Below are 15420 nucleotides of genomic sequence, written 5' to 3' on the forward strand. Positions count from 1 at the left end.
TTGGAATTAGACGAATAAGAACGTATTTTTCATGAGCTACAACTTTGCTTCTACTCAATTTGTAAACTTTCCTTGTACATCATTTTTTTCGATAAAATATTTACTTTTTCAGTAATTTGGGAAAAACGGTCTGAAAACGTAGTTTTCTTGTCGAAAAATCAACATTTTAAATCGCGAATAACTCGAAAAGTATTGACTTACGTAAAAAACTTTATAGAACAAAAGGTGCTTAAAATAAGTCAATTTATCCATTTCCGGTCGATCTTGACGGTCCAGTTAGCTGGGGCTCAGTCGATCGACAAGTTTAGTGGATTTGCGATTTGCGGTCGCTGGTTCGAGCCTCAGCTAGGTCATGAAATTTATAAAAGGCCAACGCCGTAGTATAAAACTCAATAGAGTCTACGGCTTGGTCTGGAATAAACTGGCGTCTGATCGGCCTATGGAGGAGCGGTACGGGAAGGGATAAGGGCTTCCGGCTTGGTGATACTCCTCCATAGATCCCTACCGAAGGGCGTTGACGCCTAAGAACGGTGTATACATACATCCATTTCCGGCCTCATTTTAAACACTCGTTTTGCACCACCGAGAAGGGGTAAATGTCACCCCCCAAGTGAAACCAACCAACGGTACAAATTCAACTTTGAAGTGGAGGGTAAGTAGAACCTAAATCCAAATTTTCATGCAATTCGGAGTTGCCCCTGGAAATTACACTCCAAAACGGTCATTTATTGGGCTAACTACAGAATATTTTGACGGGACATTGCCAGTCCGTGACGGCACGTTGACGTTCCGTAAAGTGCGACTTGATCTTAATTGTACTGGACTTGCCTGTTGAAAAATAAAATAAAATATTAAAATTAATTCTACATTTTTAGATTAGATTAAAATGTACAAGCTTATCAACAGTAGCATCGTATAAAGTTAATAATAACTTTATTAAGTTTAAAAGCTATTTCGAAAATTTTATATTGTAAAAAAGGGCTAAAGTTGGAGATGTGAGACAAAAGCTAACACGCGACTACCACTCACGTAAAAGCCAACCTAGCGACCAATGCCGGGTATAGCCATACCCTGACTATTGTGACTATCCTATTGAATTTCTACTATACGCTGTGAGCTCGTATGTGGAGGGGATATTTAAAAATTCGCGACGGCCAGTAGTGTCTGTAAACGTTTACTGGAAATTTGACATAAATGTCAAAGTGATTAATTTAAAATTAAAATTAAAAACATTAATTATAAAAAATATTAGTTGGTCAAAGCTGTTATATAGATTTTTATCTTAAATATACTTACGTTTTAAATACTAAATTTAAGTTTTTTTAATGTTCCGTAATGTGTAAGTATAAATTAATCTATTAATCTTAGCGCCATCTACACGATAATTGTGAAAGTATCCGAAATAAGAAATTAATATTTCATCAATAGAACGTCAAAATGATTAGCAAAATCTTAAAAAAATCGATTACAATTTAATTACTTTTTTGCGTTGTAAATATTAAGCGATAACAATTAAATAACAAATTTAAAAATTACCGGTGAAAGTTGCATTAGTAATCCGCTAGGAGCGACACCAGCGAAGCTCAGAGCATACTATACTTTTAGTATACTTTTTTATCGCCAACCGTCACTCTACAGTCATTCATTATTGTACTCATTTGCCCTTATTTTCGGCAGTAAAGTAACACTTTATTGTACTGAAAGAAGAATTTTACCTGCCCCGATTATTTATTTGAGTGAACTTAAAATTTATTTAAGTACTTTAGTTATTAAAAATATTGTACAAAATTTACATTGTTATTAATTCAATTTATGTCAAAAAGTGAAATTCTGTAGTATTTTGCAATTAAGTATATATTCATACAAAATAAATCAAAACTTTACAGTAATTAGCTATTATAATTGGGAAATAAGCCACAATTTAACTTAAAAAATTATTTTATTGATGTTTCGACTTCCACCTCGGACGTTGTTATCAAAATAAAAAATATTAGGTAATAGGTACTTAAATTAAACAAAGATGTTTGTAAAAAAAAATCTTCTAATACCTAATTTAATTTAATCTGACTTATTCATATCAGCAATTCAGACATACATTATACATTTTAAAGTAGAAGACTTTAAAATGATATTGCCAATATTTAAGAGGTGGATGTTGAAACGTCAATAAAATCATTTTTTCAAGTTAAATTGTTTCATATTTCCCAATTAGAATAGCTAATTACATAAATGCGACCAAAAATAGCTTCAGAACAATATTAAAAAACTTTACAGATTTAGTAATTAGGTATTCAATATTGATAACTATGGACTAAACATAGAAACCGGAAATTATGCAAAAGGCATCTGTCATTACTGACATACGAAATTTTTATTTCGTCAACATTAAAAAAAAATTTAAATCTTTTAAGTTAGGTATTAATGCAAATGAATCGATCATCTCCACTTTTTTGACATTTCAACTTTTTGTCAAATATGTATTTATTACACACTACACACAGATACGTCTCTCTCTCTCTTCAATCCTAACCCCCCGGAGGGAGTGTAGTGGTCGACGTGATGTCGTGTATTGTCCGTCTCCAAAGATCTCTGTCTCTGGTCATTTCTTTTAACTCATTGGGGATCTTCCTCGTGATCTTCGGCCTTCCACCTTTCCTTGTATAATGAGCCTTTCCATGTTATCTGTGTTTGCTCTCATAACATGTCCAAAGTATGTATTTTAATTGTTGGAGATGGACTTTACTGGAGAGTCGTTGGCTAACTTTTAGCTCTCTTAAAATTGAATTATTTGTTCTATGGTCAGTCCAAGGAATTCGTAGCATTCGTCTCCAACAGAACATTTCAGTGTCGTCTATGTTTCTTCTTTCCGAATTTCTCAGGGTCCAAGATTCACATCCGTAGGTCAGTATTGGGAATATTAAGCAGTTGATCAACCTCATCTTTAACGCTCTTGAAATTTGACAGTCCTTCCATATTGTGGTCATCTTTGCTGTGGCGATTTTTGCTAGATCACATCTACGTTTTATTTCCTCCTGTAGTGACCCTGTGTTAGAATAGATACATCTATTCCATATGAAAACGGGACAACTTTCAATATTTTTACAGTAAGCACAGCATACTGCGCAAACCAGTTAAATTTGAAAAGGGGTCATCTCCTAGAAATACCCATGCTACAACATGATCTGTTCATTTTAGTCATCTTTTTTTCAAAAAATTGCTGTTTCTAGGTCTTTTGAAATTTAAAAACATTTTTAAAATATTCATCAGCTTGTATTTAGCAGTTTAATGTGTGTAATAAACAATTGTCACATTATAATGACTATTTTTTCTTTTAATACCTGTTCATTTTAAAAACAGGTCATCTTTTTCAAAAAATTGCGGTTTCTAGGTCTTTTAAAATTAAAAAAAAAACATTTTTAAAATCTTCATCAGCTTCATCAGATCTTCATAGGTTAGTTTAGGTCCTATAGACCATTCCAGGGTGACGTCATTTGACAGCGACTGATGGGCAAAATATTGTAAACAAACTAGGTTAGGTGTAGAAAACCATTGTTTAATTTAAGAATATGATTAAAATACCAGCGTTTTGTTCAGTTTGAAAGTGTTCCAGTAAAAGTAAAAGAGATAAAGTAAGTTTTTTTATAATACCAGCCGCATTTAAAGACCGAAATGTTTTAAATCACTATAATCACAATACACTGTAAACAGAACGACGATATGGGCCAAGAAAACTGATTTTCTGATTATACCTACCGGGTTTTTGCATCCCCTACGAGGGTGTCCTATATCCGATATTTGAAATTTTTGTAGTTAAAACCACATATTTTTTATAATAAAACGAGAAAATAGCAAAAATAACACCAAAAACACAATTTTTGCCCCTCAGCAACGATGTCGAAAGTCACGTGACCTGGAATGGTCAATAGTCAATATAAAAACCAAAAATACATAAATACAGTTATTTTCCTAATATTCTTAAATATAAAAAGTTTTTACCTCTACTGTTGAAAATTTAAAAAAATGGAGATGACCCCTTTTCAATATGACTGATTCAAATAAAGTGTGAAAAAAATATATTGGTGTTTTTGTTAATTCGATATTATATAGGACAGTGATTTTCTATGATCCATCAAGGGAAAAGTAACTGCAGGGAAACAGTTCATAAACAATGACGTAACTATTAACGTTATTTTTGATGTTTGGTATTATTTTAAGTACTAAAATTAGTTTAATATTTAAATAAAAATCCAATTAAACAGTATAAAATATATTTATTTCATTGAAATCATAGTAATAGAAGTATAACTTCTTACGTGGATAGAAAGTACACACACTCTTTTTTTATTAGAGGGATGAAATTAAGTAAGTGTTATTGCCAGTTGCACCAACAGACTGTAAAACAACTGATTTGCTAACCGTCAATTCGACGATTTAAATCAATGATTATTTTTCAATCGAGTTGCACCATTCTAAAAAACTGTTGGTTTACAAACCGATAATGTATAAGTGGCAACATCATATTATAGTATTTTTACTACAAAAACGTTATTACGTAGGTCAAAATTTTTGACGTAAGAGAACTGTCAAAACATTAGAATGTGACTTTTCATTATTGCTATGTTTATTATAAACACGGCAATAATGACAACATAGAGTTATATATTAGCATAGAGAGAGTGTCATTCAGAGTGAAGTGACGACACCATCTTTTTTATTTGGATTAGTACTGTTTCACTCTTACTCATAGTAAAGCTGCTACGGTTGTCCTCCTCTTCCGTGCCTATATTCACACTGAATGTCATCATAGATTTTCGATATAATGTGTTAGAAAGAGATGCAGCAAACCAGTCCATGAGATCTTGTCGTCAGGAAGCGCGGAAGGTAGGCTCCCTCTATGTTAATATATACTTCTATGAATGACAAGTCACATTCTAATGTTTTGACAGTTCTCTTACATCAAAAATTTTGACCTACGTAATAACGTTTTTGTAGTAAAAATACTATAGTACAGATTATTTCATTCGAATCCGAGTTTGGTCTGTCAAAGAAAGCTTTGTAAGGTTATGTTATGAAATTGAATTGCCAAAATAAAAACAGTTGATTATTCAAATAACCGCAGAAAATGGGCTGGTTACTTTTGACAGTTCAAAAACTGTTGGTTCCAATTGAGTAATAATTGGTGCAACATATTTTAAAATAAACGGACAATGCAAATAAAAAAATAAATCGTTTATTTGATGGTGCAACTGGACATTAATGTTTTTTTTTTATAATTGGCGATAAAATTTTGTATGTACCACATCAGTAAAAACTCTTTATCGAAGAAGTCTGATACTACGAGCAGAGGCAATGAAGTGTGCTAGGCAAGTAACAGATGAGTCACTTTTACGGACTTGGTACATAAATAACTATTATTTGTCTTACCTGAGCCATCTTCTTCTAGTTCATTCTTTATCTCTTTATGATCTACAAACTCTTCCTTAATTTTGAGTTGTCCTTCCATTGCTAACAAATTAATATCAATTAGTACATTACACTTTTTAAAACTAATGCTTATTATCAAGGGTGTAGTCGCAAATTAAGCAGTACCGGGACGCTATGACTTTGTGGTATTACTTGTCAGTGCAGTGGTCAATTTTCCGCGGGGTTCGAGGAACCCAAAAAAGCAACCGGAACGGCGTTCCGGCTCCACTACACCCCTGTTTATTATCTATTTTACCTGACTGATCCTCTTCTGGTTCATTCTTCAAGTCCACAAAATCCGTTGATGTGGAGAGCTGAGTATGTACATATTTTTGGTCATGTTCAACAAACTTTTCTTCAATTTCCATGTTAAATTCCATATTATAACAAATCGACGGAATATATTGAAAATAGACAAAAACCTATTAAATATGAGACAATAGGACTATGAGAGAATATGGATCCATATAACACACTGTATATTATTAATTCATATTTTGTATAAAATTTGGGGAGAAAAGAGAGATTCTGTAATAACAAAAAACAAAAATAGACGTGACATTTTGACAGTGACAGTTCAATGACATGCGCACCAGACCAGAGACATGTTAAGGATAGACCAGGATTATGAAACCGAGCGTTAGTAGAATTTGAGAATAGGGAAAGATGGGAGACGTTATATAAAAAATATTACTAAAGTTCGTAATGGTCACTACTAACTACCTATTCCCTTCATCGAATTCTGTCTCAGAGCATTCCTTATCTTACCTTTTCGCCAATAAATCTTACTCTGATTACAAGGATAACAACGCTGTGTCTAGGTACACGCTAACGTGTACGCAAATAAAAAAGTTAGGTACACGCTTAAACGTCATTAAGTCAGTGACGTCATTATTTAGCGTGTACTATGACTGGGCCAAAGAATACATATCTCCCAAGAACCGACACAAACGGATTATCTATTTACTAAATTTTTATGCGCATGTGCCAGATCGGCCATTTCTCAATTTGTATGAATAGCAAATAATTTTGGTGACATTTGTCTTGTACAGGATCGGCGTTTGTTGTCACAGTTGTTTGTTTGGCTTGGCTTGGCGTTAGTATTTTGTTTTTGTATCAGTTTGTAGCTCATAATATTTTGTATAGACTTATTTTCTATATATATTTTCTTATATAGCCTACAACTATTAATTGTTATTTTCCAACATTTATACAATTTAATTCTTTTTGAGATATCTTGATTATGTGAATTAATTATTTTAAGCTTTTTTATGAACTATAAACTATCGTATAAAAAATTAATTTTGTATTTATTGGGATTTCACAAAGAATTTGAATCTAAAATATCATACAAATTCTCTAACCTTTCTTTGACCTCTACTGAACCAAATGCATCTGCAGGAAGAGCACAAAGTCATATTTTATATGTGTTCATTCCACAAGCCACGTGCTGTGTTTAAAAAGTTGAGAATCCAATGCTCACAAAAACTTCCATAAAGTACTTTTATCAGCAAACCTAAATTAAATTTAATAAACTATGTTTCATTAAATTGTTTCTGTAGTTTGTATAAAACAATAACTTAGGTCAAATATATAAAACAATTTATGACTGACTACTTGAAATTCAGGATTTTCAGGAGTAACATTATATAATTTAGCTAATTCAAAAAGTTTGATCCAATATCACTTGAAATTGTTTCAACATTCAAGTTAATGCTTGATAATTGACAATACATTCTTCATAATAGGTTTACATTCTCTTGATTATACTTGCGTTCCAACAAAAAAAGCTAAAGGCTGATTTCATATGGAATATAAGCTTCTGACCATAATGATCAAAACGTTTCCATATACAGGGTGTCCAGAAACTCTACCGACAAACGAAGACAGGAGATTCCTCAGATAATTTTAAGATATTTTAACCTAATTCACCTATTCCGAAAATGCTTCCTAAAGGAGCTAGAGCTCTTTGAAGATGGCGTCTTGTAAGTAGTTTTTCTTAAATAACTCCAGAAGGCTTCTATTGAGAAAAACGAAAATTGGTACACATATTTATCTTCTAGAGATAAATCGACTCCATGCATTGCGAATTTCTAGTACCGGTCATAGGCGTCCGTTTTGGGTAGGGCAACAATTATTTTATCGCATAATTTTTTTATCTTTAATTTTTAAGCATTTTTGACTCTGGATTATTAAATTGTGAGATTATCTACAACTAAAAGGTACTCTTGTTTTGGGTCGATAGAATACACCGTTTTCTAGAAAAATCGATTTGAAAAAAATTTTTTTTTTGAATTTTCAAAAAAAAAAATTCAAAAAAAAACTATTTAGAAATCTGAAAACTGGTACGTTTATTTATATTTCAGAGATGAATCGATTTCATTAACTGCGAATTTCTAGTACGGGTCATATGCGTCCGTTTTAGGTAGGTCAACGGTTATTTTATCGCATAACATTTTTGTCTTTCATTTTTAAGCATTTTTGACTCTAGATTATTAAGTTATGGGGTATTCTAGTACTAAAAGTTACTCTTGCTTTAAGTTGATAAAATACACCGTCTTTTTTGAATTTTTTTTTCAATTTTTATTCAAATTCAGAAAACGAAAAATTTTCAATTCGATTTTTCTAGAAAACCGTGTGTTCTACGGACTTATAAACCAAGAGTACCTTTTAGTACTAAAATGCCTCACAATTTAATAATCCATTGTCAAAAATGCTTAAAAATTAAAGACAAAAAAGTTATGTGATAAAATAACCGTTGCCCTACCCAAAACGGACGCCTATGATCGGTACTAGAAATTGGCAATGGATGGAATCGATTTATCTCTAGAAGATAAAATATACGTACCGATTTTCGTTTTTCTAAATTGAAGCGTTCTGGAGGTATTCAAGAAATACTAATTACAAGAAGCCATCTTCAAAGAGCTCTAGCTCCTTTAGGAAGCCTTTTCGGACTAGGAGAATTGAGCTATATTGTCTTAAAATTATCTTAAGAATCTCCTGTCTTCGTTTGTCGGTAGAGTTTCTGGACACCCTGTATATATTTATTAATATATTAATTTAAAAAATTACTTTTTCTCTTTTCTCGATTGCTTATTAGTTTTTATTGAATACTATATATATTTTTTCAGTTATTACATCTTTATATTTATAGAAATAAAATAGTACAATACTTATTGGTTTTTTATTTATTTACCCCGATATTCGACTTTAAAGAATGTACTGGCTGGTTTTGGGTGGAATGTACGGAATGTTTTGGCTGGTTTCCAAGACAATAAAAATTGAAAATATTGACATTCGATTTTAACATACAGTTTCTTGTTGTTGATTACGAACATTTGTCATCCAAAAAGAATTGGATTCTGTGACGGTTACAACGGCTGTTATTTTTCGATTATTTTACGAAATAACGAATATAATGAATTAGGAAATACCTCGACAAACAAGTAATTGGTCCTAGGTTTTCACCCAAAGTAATCGAAAGTAGAACTGGAAGTCGATATTGGAACTCTTCGTGTAACTTTGCGTCGATTGATCTACGATTTTACTAATTTTGTCATCTTGTTTTACATTCATATCATATTTTGAGTGACTTTAAAGCAGTACCTACGGTTGTAACTCTAAAACCGAAGTCCGATGTCAAATTTCTCACCTTTAATACCATCCATGGGTTATAAGCTTTCATTCGACACCTCATTTGTCATTATATCTGTATTAGTAACTGAGGAGTTGTATTCGCGGTCGGACGGACAGACAGTCATGAAACCAGAAGTATATATTTGTTCTCGTCTTGCGAATGCGCGTCGAATAATATATCACTTGTGCTATTGCGGTGACTTTAAAAGAGTACTTCCGGTCGCATTTCTAAAACCGGAAGTCCTAGGTCAAATTTCCCACCTTTAGTACCATCCATGTATTATGAGCTTTCATTCGACACCTCATTTGTGATTCTACCTGGTATAGTGACGGAGGAGTTACATTTCCGGTCGGATGGACAGACAGTCTAGGTCAAATGTCTCACCTTGATCGAGTACCATCCATGGATTATAAGCTTTCATTTGACACCTCATTTGTCATTCTACCTGGTATAGTGACTGAAGGAGTTATATTCGCGGTCGGACGGACAGACAGCCTATTAGGTCACACCAAGTCGTTCAAATTCTCACCAACTTGTTCACACTTTTTCAAAATTGGTGAAAACAACAAATTATATTTTGTATCGTTGTATCAATATAAGCCAAAAAGAATAATTAGTGAATGTCACGCCACTATAATATATTTTATTATTGGTCTTTCAATGCTAAAATAAGGATAAAAAAGGTATTTTATCCATGGTTTTAATCAATATAATTCTCACCATTACTTTGTGTTGTATTTGCAACCTTTTGTAAATCAGTAATAATTCCAGCATATTAAGGATGTCAACAAAAGCCGGCCCTGCATGCAACCTTTCTCTCAGTGCAACTAAAATTTTATTGATACACGCCAGAAATGTGCGAGACTTTTCTCAGTGTACTCGCGTGTACACTTGCCAACTCGATACTAAAATTAAGTACACGCTAACAACAAAAGAATCGCCGTCCGTGTCGGTTCTTGTAAGAGATATGTATTCTTTGACTGGGCTTTTTGGTACACGCTAATTTGAGCCGCGTGTATGCTGTGGTATTAAGTATCGCGAGTCTCAGAGTGTGGTTAGAATTTATCTAATCGCGTTTATGTTTACACTTTAATATTGATTTATAAAGAGTTTCCTTATTTTTTACTTGTTTAGTGTTTTTTAATTAACTATGGAGTGTGGACAATTATTTAGTTCTTTTACTGAGTTTAACAACATTCTAAAACAGTATGAAAAAGTAAAAGACAAAAATTCGTGATTAACGGTAGCAGAAGTAATAAGATAAAATATACGGGGCGATTGATTAGTGTGATAAAACTCAGTAGATCCACTAGAGTAATAGATAGCAATAAAAGTTAGTAACAAAAATTTTAGCAAACTTTAAGCTTCATATTACAAAATTACTAAAATTAGTTAGAATGTTACAGGGCGTTCGATAATATAGTGACAGACCAAACTTATGTTTTTTAAATGGAACACCCTATATTTTATTTTATGTTCGAAATCTTCTTAACTTTCATATCCATATCACCAAAATATAAAGGTTTATTATGTTATACAGGGTATTTACAAAGTTATAACCAATTTTCTATTAAAATTGTAACAAGTTCAACTCTCTGTATAAATAAAAATAAACACCACAGGAAAAATAAATACCAATATAAACTGGTATAATTAACTTACGTATAAAAATTATTTTAGCAGTATTTTTTATATATCATGTTAACTAATATTTATTTTGCTAACCTGAATATATACTTTTATATACATATATACATATTGTTTTATTACAATTAAGTTTAAAACATCTGAATAGTTTTGCTTCCCTTCCACTTCCCTTAATCAAAATATTTTCTATCAAACAAACAACAAACACTAAACATATCAAAATAGCGTGTACCAAAATATAAAGTCATTGGGCACGCTAAATAATGACTTCACTGGCTTGATGAATTTTAATTCGCGTGTACCTAACTTTTTTATTTGCGTACACGTTAGCGTGTACCTAGACACAGCGGGATAACAATTAATCATGGACGTTTCCTTCATATCTTTTTAAAATAGGAATAAGTATTAAAGAACTCCTGTTAGTGGAAATGTAACACCTCTCTGGGAGATTTAAACAATATATTTTTTGAATGTTCAAAACATGAGAATTATTATCAAAATCGTATAATCTAAATATCGTTTGATTAAGAGCACACAGTAGCGATCAACAGGTAGCAACAAACACGCTCCAAGATTGCGAAAGTTCTGCTAACTTTCAAAAGTGAGGCAACAGTCATGCCCCGCGCACTCTAATAAAAAACATGTATTCGTATTTATTTTCCTTCCATTTTGTCAGAGGCGCTGATGTCGGAATTGTGATTGGCGGAACATGACTTTTGACAAATCCTGCGCTATCTGTGAATCTGTGTTCAGTGTTCGTGTTCGTCCGTTCGTTGTCGTTCAGTTATTTTATATGGTCGGTTATGTGATGTGTTTGTGTCACCATAAAAAGCTGATATTCAGTCGTGTTTTTTGATATTTTTGTTATTTTGTAATCGAGTACCTTTTTAAAGGTAAGTTTTTCTGATTGTAAAGTAGAGATTTTCTGATTGTAGGTACTGTTTTTCCAACAGTTTTAAAATACACACTTTATTTCGCGTTTTGTTGTTAGGTCTAATGGCTCCGTTCAGCTGTTGTGTGCAGACGGTGGAAAAATTCAACAAGTAAACATTTATTTAATCCAAATTAAATACTCATATTTCTATGTAAAATGTCACATTATTGTATAAATAAATAAGCAAGAAACAAAAGTTGTTTGTGTTTTACCTTTATTGTCCACTTGAATAAAATATTAAATATTGGAAGTACCGTATGACATGATACTATAAATAACAAGATAATATATTGCACATCCGGAAGTCGTGACGTAACTGGAGACCGGCAAGTTCGTAATAGTTCGTAATCATTCGTAATGTCCGATTACTTTGAATTGTTCGCGGTTGTATTTTATATTTTATCTTTGACAGTTATTTTGACTGGAATCCACAAACCATACATACTCATAGACGTTTCACGGCCATGTTAATCTTTCGGATCGAACTAACGCCATCTCTTGATTGAAATGGGAACTAAATTGACTAATTTTAGTTACGTGGGAATTTCAAATTATAAATTTTGCGGGATTTTTGATGAAATTTCGCAGGAAATTAAAACAACAGAAAGACAATTCAATGTTTTATTCAATGTTTTACTGAAAACTTCAAATATTCCAATTTGTTTTCAAAATGCTATAAACACTACTGACATGTGTCACGTGAAAGCACTGATGTGTAATATTGAGTTAATGAAAATTTTTGAAATAATCTTGTAGGATGATTGTTTAGATAAATACCTTATAATCTTTCACAAACTTCCAAAAATATATAGGCCCGAAATGTTGATGACACACTTGTATATTGGAATAAACTGTTTCAGGATCTATTATATTGTTTTTTTAAATGTGGAGATACACAACACGGGATGATCAATGTAAACTAAAAATTCTACTCATAAAAACGGAGAGGAGGTTAATACAATTGATTAAAATTGTGATTAAATCTAATTAAAAACGTAACACCACTATAATAAAATATTTAAGCCACAAACTGTAAAATAAAAAGTAAATAACAAATTAATTTAATTGTCAACTGTCAGTTGTTAAATATGACAAGAGAATTGACTGACAGCGACATCTCTGGATTGGAATGGTAACTAATTTGCTGTCTTGACCTTGACAATTTACGTGAAACGTCTATAAGTATGTATGGTTTGTGCTGGAATCTCGACACTAAATTCTTTTCGAATATATTGAAGTTTAATGTTATTTTGCTAATTGAATAATTTCATCACATAATGCATACAAATCCCATTTAACTTTAACAAGGATTAAAATTCAACTTCCGGTCTCCAGTTACGTAATCAATGCGCGTACTCGGACGTATTTGAGCTACGGGAAAATACTATCTCTTTATTTATAGTATCATTTATTTATTTATAGTATCATGCCGTATGGAGGCTATGTACCTAGCATGGAGGCTAGATTATGGCACCCTTCCTATCCAATCAACAACAAAAACGTTTAAAATTTCACACCTATCATGTCGAAGCTACAGACCACTTATGTGGAGGCCAGATTTGTAGTATCCTTCCAATTAACCAGGTGCTGAAATACGTGACATATTTTTTGAAGGGTAAGATCGCATTCTACCCAATCACACAACACTTTTTTCTATGGCAACAGTGCGTCGGTAATTCGACAATGACGTTTATACTATCAAAAACCACGGTTCTTATGCCCAGTTGCACCAACAGACTGTAAATCAACTGATTTGCTAACCGTCAATTCGACGATTTAAATCAATGATCAATGGTTATTTTTCAAACGGGTTGCACCATTCAAAAAAACTGTTGGTTTACAAACCGACAATATATAAGTGGCAACATCGTACTTCATTCGATTATTTCATTCGAATCCGAGTGTCGTCTGTCAAAAAAGATTGTCAAAGAAAGTTTTGTTTATTTATTTGTTTGTAGTTTGTAAGGTTATGTCAATTGAATTGAACGATTGAACTACATTGTTTTCTTGCAATTTTGTTTATATTATACTTATCATACTTACGATTTACGATGGAAAATAAAGGAAGCCACTTCTCTAGTTTAGAGAAAGATATAATTTCAGATTTAGCAATTAAATATAAATTTATTATAGAAAATAAACAAACAGATGGTGTGACAAATAAACAAAAAGCCATTGCATGGGAAAATATTAGCTTGTTATATGGGAAAATATACCTTGTTTTAAATTCATCTTCATTATACTATACAATTCATTGCGATCTCTTACAGATCTTATATTTGATAGCATATGCATTATATCTTCCAAATCATCAGAATCAGAAGATGAATTTGACAACTTGATGATAAATCCAGTTTTATAAATTATAATCTATGATGATACTATGATACTTTATTAGATAATAGAGAGATATCGAAACCCTATTTAACATCGATCCTTTAATAAAAGTTTCTTCTTCTTCTTACTCTCTTTCTTGGCTTGCATACTTGTGCATCTGTCAGTACATTTGATTGTATTGCAGCTCGTCTTGCTCTAATCAATGCTGCAACACTGAAATGAAAACCTAAAAATGTTGACTTGATTTACCATTTTGTTAATGTTTAAATGAATAATCACTGCCTCTAGTGGTTCATGGGTAAGATGTTGCAATATATTTTGAACATTGGAATTCTTTGGTACTCCTAATTTTGTAAGTTCGATTCTCAAATTAAACTGCTTGGATACTCTTATTGGACACTTTAGAAGAATATGATCTAGATACTCAATTTTTCCGCGTTCACAGTAAGATGATTATAAAAGTTCCTTTATTTTGACATAACGTGTCAAAAATGTGAAGAAAGCTCTAACTTCACTTGTATTTTGAATTTATCCTGTTGTCGCTTCTTTGGATTAATAATTTATGTATTATTGTGGGATTGATATTTGATTAAACTTTCATCATTAAAGTTGTATGTTGGGTTTTATTTATTAAAAAGAACTCTAAAGTAATATTCTCAGATATAGATTATTGATGTTTTGACTTTTGACCCAAAGGAATATAAAAAAGAACATTTTATTGAAGCTAGAGTTATTACAAAAAGTTGTAAAAGGGAATATTATGTAAATAATTTTAAAGTGTTACTACTTACAGTGATCAGACATAGAATATCATTAACTCATTTTATTAAACTCAATATATTTTACATTTTTATATAGAAATAAATATTTTTTATTATAGATATAAAGAGGTAATTTCAATAAATTTTAATAAAGGTTAGGATTAGTTAAAATTCTAGATTCAAAATAGAGTTCAATTCAACAGATATATAACAACAGGTTAACAAAATAAAACAAAGGCTCAAGTATTTATATTTTAAAATTTAATCTTTTTATAGATTAGAATCTATAAAGTTTTTAGTCAAAGGTATTAGGTAATACACTTTCATTTTCATGCCATCTTCTTTTGATTCCTATCTGTTTCGAATGTTGGAAATCATATTAGCAATCGTAACCTTGCTAGCTGCGATTCGAAACAGTTCCATTGATCTTCTCCCTCTACTGGGTCTTCGCTTAGCTTTGACTGTACCTTGCAATATGTACTGCATCAGGGAGTAACAGTGTTGATTTCTCATATGTGTCCCAGATACTGCAGTTTTATGTGTTTAATGGTAAACACAATCTCCAATTCTTTTTTCATTCCTCCTAGAACATCATTGTTCGAGATCCATTTCATGCCCTCAGTATTTGTTTATTTAAACAC

General features: G+C 31.8%; 1 protein-coding gene across 1 annotated transcript in view; it reads right to left on the reverse strand.

Annotated features, from left to right (window-relative positions):
• LOC114342891 (zinc finger protein 271-like) overlaps positions 1-6020 on the reverse strand; it is a 67632-nt gene extending 61612 nt beyond the window's left edge. Inside the window, exons 1-2 of the mRNA XM_028293692.2 lie at positions 5720-6020; positions 5425-5505 (exon numbers count right to left, since the gene is read on the reverse strand). Of these exons, the coding sequence (XP_028149493.1) occupies positions 5425-5505; positions 5720-5843 (205 nt within the window). The 5' untranslated portion in view covers positions 5844-6020. The remainder of the gene's footprint in view (positions 1-5424; positions 5506-5719) is intronic.
• Positions 6021-15420: the final 9400 nt, after the last annotated feature.

The sequence above is a fragment of the Diabrotica virgifera genome, chromosome 3, assembly GCF_917563875.1.
Source record: "Diabrotica virgifera virgifera chromosome 3, PGI_DIABVI_V3a".
NCBI lineage: Eukaryota > Metazoa > Arthropoda > Insecta > Coleoptera > Chrysomelidae > Diabrotica > Diabrotica virgifera.